Raw genomic sequence first — 8019 nt, 5'->3', positions numbered from 1 at the left:
AACCCCAGCATGCCCAGTCCCTGCCCTCCACACCCCAACCCCCGCACGCCATACCCCAACCCCCACACCCTGTACCCCAACTCCTAACCCCCCAATTCCTGCCCTCTGCACCCCAACCCCTGCACGCCGTACCCTAACCCCTGCACGCCCAGTCTCTGCCCTCCACACCCCAACCCCCGCACGGCATACCCCAACTCCGCACCCCCACACCCCAACCCTCACACTCTGTACCCAACTCCTAACCCCCCAGTCCCTGCCCTCCGCACCCCAAGCCCCGCATGCTACACCCCAACCCCAGCGCCCAGTGAGAGGGATATGTTAGCCCAGCCCCCCCACAGTGAGATGGGGAGAAAGGGGGGGCTGGCTGGGGGGCAGGAGACAGCCCCATGCCTGTTCTCCTTGGGGGCCTATGCAGCAGGTGCTAGGAGATGGGCACCTGTGGGGAGCTATGAGCTGGGGGTTTTCCAGCTCGGGGACCGGGGGGCTGAGAGCAGCAGGGTCCTTTGTGTGGTGTCATCTTCAGCATCTGTTACTGAGCCTTCGAGGGGCTGCGGACATGTGCATTGGCCATGCTGGGAGGAGTGGGATCTGTTGGGTAGAGCGGGGCTGGGGCAGGGAGCCAGGACTCTTGGGTTCTAGCCCCACCTCTGGGAGAGGAGAGGGGTGCAGTAGTCACAGCAGTGGGGCTGGGCACACAGATCCCACCCTGCTCCATGCGGCAGAGCACTCCCTGACTGCAAGGGGACAGCGCCCCATGCTGAGCCCCACAGCCCGCTCCCTGCAGCATGCTGTGCATTTCTGTGAAGGTCTCGCTGCCGAAGCCCAGCTGTTGCTGGTTGCGCTGAGATCTTAGCTTCCGGCCCCGCATCCTGCAGTCGCTGAAGGATTTTTCCTCCACTGTTCCCCTTTCCTGCTGGAGTTGGCTCAGTGCACTTGTCCCACCCAGCGATCAGAGACTGGCTCGGGTGTCTCCACCCTTTGATTGGGGTCTGGTCTGATTCCTTTTACCTCTTTGTGGAAAGAATATTTCCCTGGGGGATTTGAATCCCGCCAGCCCAGGAGCCAGGAACATCGCTCCAGGAATTGTGGAGGTCAGAGGGCATCCGCTTGTCTGCTCCGAGAATTTATCCTTGTGGATATTTCCTGCTCTGGCCACCCGGTCCTCCATGAGCAACCCATGCAGAATGTGCCAGAGAGAGCGTGCTCTGATCAGCACCTCTCAGCCAGGGGCTGAACCCTCCCCAGCACAGAGCAAATGGGGCCTCTTGGGCATGATGTGTCTCAAAGTTAAGGAGAAATGAATCAAGAAAGAACATAAGTAAAGTCCCCACAGACACAATCCTGCTGTGGTCTCTGCAGCTGGCACGGCCCTGAGGGATCTGAAGGTGCAGGGCACAAGAGATCACAGGCAGAGCTAAATACAATATGCTGCCCTGTGGGGAGGAGGGAGCCCTCCCCCACTTACCCCTGGGCTTTCAAAATCATTTCCTCCATGGACCACAAGGGAAGGCTGGGCTGGTTCCTAAGCCCCCTGTACGAACTGGTCCCCGGACCAGCTGTTGTTGTGCCTGGGATTAACCCATCTGTTCCCAAACTGTGGATCAAAGGGTGCCGGGGGGGTGGTGGGTCTCCATCTACGGAGGGGCGGATGGGCCAAGGCCGAGTGGCACTGTGACCATGTGCGCCAGGTCGTGACGCCTGGAGTGGGGAGCTGCCACTGCCTGGGTGAGTGCAGACTGGGATCTTCCCGCAGCCCAGGGGAGTAAGAGATGAGCCCAGGGGGCACAGCTTGGCAAAGTTCAGGAAACAGTGAGTTAAGCCTTAGAACAAGTGAGCTCCTCCTAGCCCCCAGGACCTGCTCCTGCCGTCCTGAAGGCCAAAAGGGGCCCCCAATGTGACATTGGGTTCACACCACCAACCCTCCCCGCAGCTGGCCCAGATGGCTGAAGCCATTTAACCCTGTCCTCCCCACAGGTGGAGAAGAAGCTGGAGCAATGCCAGAAGGAGACAGAGGAGGTGACTCAGATTATGCTGGTCAACTATTCCAAGGTGCTGGACCGGGAGGCCAAGCTCAGCACCCTGGACGACAGAGCAGATGAGCTCCGCAACATGGTATGCTGGGGGGGGGGGGGGGGGGGGGGGGGCATTGGGGGGGGGGGGCCTGCTCGTGCACCATCACTTTCCTGGGGGAACGAATCCAAGACCCATGGGTGTGCAAATGGGCTCCCAGTGCGGGGCCAAAAGGAGAATTCCCGTTAGCAGTACGGGCCCCATGACACACAGCTGCCTGGTTCCGACTCTGGCCAGCAGGGGGCAGTGATGAAACCGGCGTTACAAGTGGCAGCCATACAGGGATTGAGCGGAGGGAAGCTGAAGCCTGGGGCGAGTTCCTTGGGCCTGGGGGCGGGTCCCCGGCCGCCCCTTGACAGCTCTTGCTTTGTTTCCTTCTAGAGCTCCACCTTCAGCAGGACGACGAAGACAGTGGCGCAGAAGAAGCGCTGGGAGAACAGGAAGTATAAGATATTCCTGGCGGTGGTAGTGGCGGTCGTGGTGTTGATCATCCTGGCCGTGGTTCTATGGCTGTCGCTGCGCGGGGCCGGGAACCAGGCCGCTGAGAGCCGGGCCTCCGGGAACCAGGCCACCAAGAGCCAGGCCACCATCACGCAGGCTTACTGAAGGAAGGAGATGACCCAGTGCCCCCTCTGCTAGGGACGCAGGTGCCCTGGGCTCAGTGCAATATGGACATCGCGCGCATGGAGACTGCAGGGGCTGCCATTGGAGCTGGGGCTTTTCTTTAGCTATTTGGAAAGGCCCCTTCGCAGATGGGTCACAACACTGGGAAACAGTATCGACAGCCCAGCTCCAGGGAGCAACCCTTCTGCAGACTAAACAATCCCAGTTCCCTCAGCCTCTCCTCATAAGTCATGTGCTCCAGCCCCCTAATCACTTTCGTTGCCCTCCGCTGGACTCTTTCCAATTTTTCCACATCCTTCTTGTAGTGTGGGGCCCAAAACTGGACACAGTACTCCAGATGTCGAATAGAGGGGAATGATCACGTCCCTTGATCTGCTGGCAATGCCCCTACTTATACAGCCCAGGGCTCAAGAGCAACCCTACAATAACAAACCAGTGTGTGCAGCCGAGCTCTGACATACAATCCCCCAATAACAGCCCATTGGGATCAGCCCCAGCAACCCTACAATAACGCATGCAATCCCTGGGAAGGGACCCCAGCAAGGGAGAAGGCCCCTGCATTAGGCTTCCTGGCAGGTCAGGTAGATGAACGCTCACAAGTGCCTTAAGCTTTAGTTAGAATAATGGGGGTGTGGGGAGAGGTTTGCAGACAGTTGTGCTTTAGTTTAGTTGTGCTAAAACCACTCGACCTGGTTTTAAGACCGGTCCCCAGATCTGTTTAAAGCTCTCGCTGCCCTGCGCCGCAGCCTTTCGCACCAGCCCCAGCACTGCTGTGGGCAGGTCAGTAAAGGTGGATTGTTTGTAAAATGTCCGTGTTTGTGGGTCGATATGGCTGCCGGGGAGGGACAAATGGGGATGGACAGAGAGACGGATAAACCGATAGAGAGTCCACCATCTTCCCTACCTCTTTGTCTGCTGGCCTCACATGGCTGGCTTGATTTCCCCACCTCCTAGAGCTCTCTGCACACAGCAGCAATCTGTGCCCGGGGGTGCCCGATCCCTTCCCATTGTTCCCCCAACTCCCCACCACCCCGGAGTCAAGTTGGATCTCCAGGTTAAGAGTCAAATTGGATCTCCAGGTTAAGCTGAGACACACACCACATCCTTTATGCCCGTAACTGTAATGGTTCAAAAAAGAACTAGATGAGTTCATGGAGGATAGGTCCATCAATGGCTATTAGCCAGATGGGCAGGGATGTTGTCCCTAGGCTCTGTTTGCCAGAAGCTGGGAATGGGTGACAGGGGATGGATCACTTGATCATTACCTGTTCTGTTCATTCCCTGTGGGGAACCTGGCATTGGCCACTGTCGGCAGACAGGATACTGGGCTAGATTGGTCTGACCCAGTCTGGCCGCTCTAATGTTCTTAGAGTCAGACCCAGACGCTCGCAGCGAAGGTGTGCTCGGAGCACAGGACGGCACGCTCCTTTGCCATCATGCCTATAACAAACTCGACAGCAGTTTTATGTTGTGGGTGTGCTGAGCCCATGGCTGAGCGGAAATAGCCACTTGTGGTTTCCTGGTGCTCCTGGTCCGTCTCTCAACTGTTGTCTCATCTCGTATGTAGATTAACTCTTTGGAGCAGAACAATTTGTGTAGTGGGGGTGCTGAGAGCCAGTGAACCAAACTAAACCCTGCACCCCCAGCACCTATGAGCAAGGCCCCTCTGTTGGCTCTGGGTCTGTACAGCGCCCGGCACAATGGGGTCTTGCTCCGTGAGGGAGGCTCCTAGGTGCTACCATAATATACGTAGCATGATGGGTCCTGGTCCAGGACTGGGGTCCCTGGGCATTACTGTAATACACCTCATAAAAAACCTACTGTGCCCAGCACAATGGGTAGTGTTTGGGATGTGGGCACCTGTCTGCTAAGAACTGGGCTGAGACCTGCCAGCCATTCCCACCCTGGGCTCAGTGGCGTAGCCAGGTTCTAACATCAGGGGGAGCGAACACATAAAAAAAGACGCCACCTGACATATCAAATTACTAATTACATCCACTCCCTCCCACTTCCTGCCCCCCTCAGAACTCCAACACCTCCCCGCTCCTTGTCCCCTGACTGCCCCCTCCTGAGACCCCCCCACTGTAACTTCCCCCCTAGGACCCTACCTGTCCCCTGACTTCCCCGCCCCCAGACAGACCCCCCAGGACTTCCACGCCGATCCAACCACGCCCCGCCCCCTGACAGGAACCCCAAAATACACCAAGACACACCCCGTAATCCAAAGGGGGGGGGCGAGGGACCACACACAGCTCCTGCCATTGAAGGTACATGGGCAGCTGCTTCTGCCCTAGCACCTGGCTTTAGTGTTTAGCCAGAAGCCTTTGCGAGCAGGCAGAGGGATACTGCTAAGAGTCTGCTACAAACAGACCTAGCAGAGAACACTAACAATAGCACTGCCTCTTCCCAGCACAGAGCCCATAAACAAGAGAGGCAGAGACGTGCTTAATACAGTGCATGGGGTGGGGAGGGAGTACAGACAAAGGGATGGGGCATGGAGAAAAACCGCAGAGAGAGAGAGAAGGAGAAAGTGAGGAAGAAGGAGAAGCCAGGAGGCTGTCTCTGGAGGGAAGGCCTGGGGGAGGGGCATTCGGATGCAGCATGTTAATGAGACCCTTGCAAACACAAGGGAAAGAAGCAGGGAAGGGATTGTATCTGGGCAGAGGACAAGCAGGGCTACTCACTCAGTCTCCCCTGTGGGGCCCTGTGGCATTGGGTAGCAGGGCCCAGGAAATGAAAATCTCACCACACAGAATTGTTAACTGCTCCCAAATCCTTTTGTGCCATGGCTGCAAACTTAGAAGAGCTTAAGCTGTGAGATGTATGAACTTCCTCAATAAATATCTCCCGTGCGGTGCCTCAAGTAGGTTTGCATTGCAGATGAAAAGCCCAGCAGAGAAAGCTTGCAACTTTCCCAGCTCTTTCAGCAATGTTTGGGGCCTTTGAATCACTCGGGATGCATTTTCTAGCCCCTCTCCACACCCCCACCCCCAGAAGGTCCCCACCCCACCATCCAACCCTTTCCCTGCTCCCTGACTGGCTACACTTGCAGCTGTACAGTGCTGTGAGTTAAACCTGTCTTCATACAGCTGAGTAGGGAAAGCGCTGCAGTCTGTCCATATTGACAGCTGCCAGCGCACTGTCATGGCCACATTTGCGGGAATTGCAGCGCCATTGGGAGCGGTGCATTATGGGCAGCTATCCCACAGAGCACCTCTTCCCATTCTGGCGCCGTGGGTTGTGGGAAGGGAGCGTGGGTGCGGGGGATTCTGGGTCCTGTCCCAACGCCCCGTGATGCATTGCTTCACATCCCAGAAATCCCTTTGTTTCCGTCCACCTTTGGCGCCATCTTTCAACGGTTTCTGTGCAGCGCGATCTGTCTGTGGGAAATGGAGCCCGAACTGCTGCGGCGTATGCTGACTTATCTCGCCAGAACGTCACATTTGGCTGTCAAACTATTCCTTAAGATCCAAAGTGACAGTGAGAGTGAGGAGTCCGACAATGCTATCGAGCCGCGTAACGCGTACAACACGAAATTGCTTGTGGCATTCATGGACATGCTCAGCACCGTGGAACGCCGCTTTTGGGCTCGGGAAACAAGCACCGAGTGGTGGGATCACATCGTCATGGAAGTCTGGCATGACGAGCAGTGGCTGCAGAACTTTCGGATGAGAAAAGCCACTTTCATAGGACTGTGTGAGGAGCTTGCCCCCACCCTGTGGCGCAAGCACACACGATGGAGAGCTGCCCTGCCAGTGGAGAAGCAGGTGGCTATTGCAATCTGGAAGCTGGCAACTCCAGACAGCTACTGGTCAGTTGCAAACCAGTTTGGAGTGGGAAAGTCGACCGTTGGAATCATGTTGATGCAAGTTTGCAAGGCCATTAATCGCATCCTACTCAGAAGAACCGTAGCTCTGGGTAACGTGCAGGATATAGTGGATGGCTTTGCACAAATGGGGTTCCCTAACTGTGGAGGGGCGATAGATGGGACGCACATTCCTATTCTGGCACCACCCCACCTAGGATCCAAGTACGTTAATCGGAAGGGGTATTTCTCTATGGTTCTCCAGGCGCTTGTGGATCACCGTGGGCGTTTCATTGACATTAACACAGGCTGGCCAGGAAAGGTGCATGACGCACGCATCTTTCGGAACACTTGGCTGTTCAGGAAGCTGCAGCCTGGGACTTTTTTCCCAGAGCGGAAGATCACAGTAGGGGAAGTTGAAATGCCCTTTGTGATCCTTGGAGATCCCGCTTACCCGTTAATGCCGTGGCTCATGAAACCCTACACAGGGAGCCTTGACAGCAGCAAGGAACGGTTCAACTACAGGCTGAGCTGGTGCCGAATGACTGTGGAGTGTGCCTTTGGCCGTTTAAAGGGCCGCTGGCGATCTCTGTATGGGAAGCTGGACTTGGCCGAACACAGCATCCCTGCGGTTATATCCGTGTGCTGTGCCCTCCATAATATTTGTGAAGGGAAGGGTGAAAGCTTCACTCAGGCATGGTCCTCTGAGGTTGAACACCTGGAGGCTGAATTTGCACAGCCAGAGAGCAGGGCTATTATAGGGGCCCAGCGCGGGACTGCAAGGATTAGGGATGTCTTGAGGGAGCAATTTGACGCTGAAAACCAGCAGTGATATCTAGTGCCCTGCACGGGAGTGAAGTGCAGTAGTTCCAATCTTTAGGAATCAGTGTTTGCTAAGCAGACTTGCAGTGCCTGTTTATTTCCTGGGCTAAGGAATCTTTTACTCTATGCAATAATAAAGAATGTTTTCAAAGCCAAAAAAACAATTTATTGAAAAGAAACACAACTGCTTGGGAATCAGAAAGGGCAAGGGGGTGGAGTGGGGAATGGTACAATCACAGATTCGCGTATGTCCTGTCTGGTGTGCTGTGCAGTGAGTGTTGCACTTCAGGATAGCTATACTGCATGGTGATGGGGGTTGAGTGCAGAGGGTAAGGGTCGTGGGTTTCAGGGCTGGGTGGTGAAGATACTGGTGTTGGAGACAGCTGGTGGCGTGAAGAACCCGGAAGTTGGGTTGGAGGTAACAGTGGGGCACAAGGGGAAGAGTTTTGGGACAGGGGCTGTGGGGGGGGGGGGCGTTTGCATTTGCGGTACTGCTCCTTCTGCATGGCTACGAGCTCCTGGATAGCATCTGCTTGGCGCTCCAGGATGCTTATGAGCCGTTCTGTGCTTTGCTGCTGGTGCTCCGTGCTTTGCTGCCGGTGCGCTGCGTTTTCCTGGCGGATCCTGCTTTCTCTCTCCCTCCAGTTCTGTGCTTTTTCATTCTCTTTAATAGATTGCCGCATCACTTCTTGCAGCAT

At 55.9% G+C, this 8019-nt stretch overlaps 1 protein-coding gene across 1 annotated transcript in view; it reads left to right on the top strand.

The window, feature by feature from the left end:
- Nucleotides 1-2948, top strand: part of LOC112112047 (vesicle-associated membrane protein 5) — an 8681-nt gene extending 5733 nt beyond the window's left edge. Inside the window, exons 2-3 of the mRNA XM_024207758.1 lie at nt 1975-2112; nt 2452-2948. Of these exons, the coding sequence (XP_024063526.1) occupies nt 1975-2112; nt 2452-2676 (363 nt within the window). The 3' untranslated portion in view covers nt 2677-2948. The remainder of the gene's footprint in view (nt 1-1974; nt 2113-2451) is intronic.
- The last annotated feature ends 5071 nt before the right edge of the window (nt 2949-8019 follow it).

The sequence above is a fragment of the Terrapene carolina genome, unplaced genomic scaffold, assembly GCF_002925995.2.
Source record: "Terrapene carolina triunguis isolate 2854851 unplaced genomic scaffold, T_m_triunguis-2.0 Scaffold51, whole genome shotgun sequence".
NCBI lineage: Eukaryota > Metazoa > Chordata > Testudines > Emydidae > Terrapene > Terrapene triunguis.
This window is presented reverse-complemented; position numbering and strand designations above follow the sequence as displayed.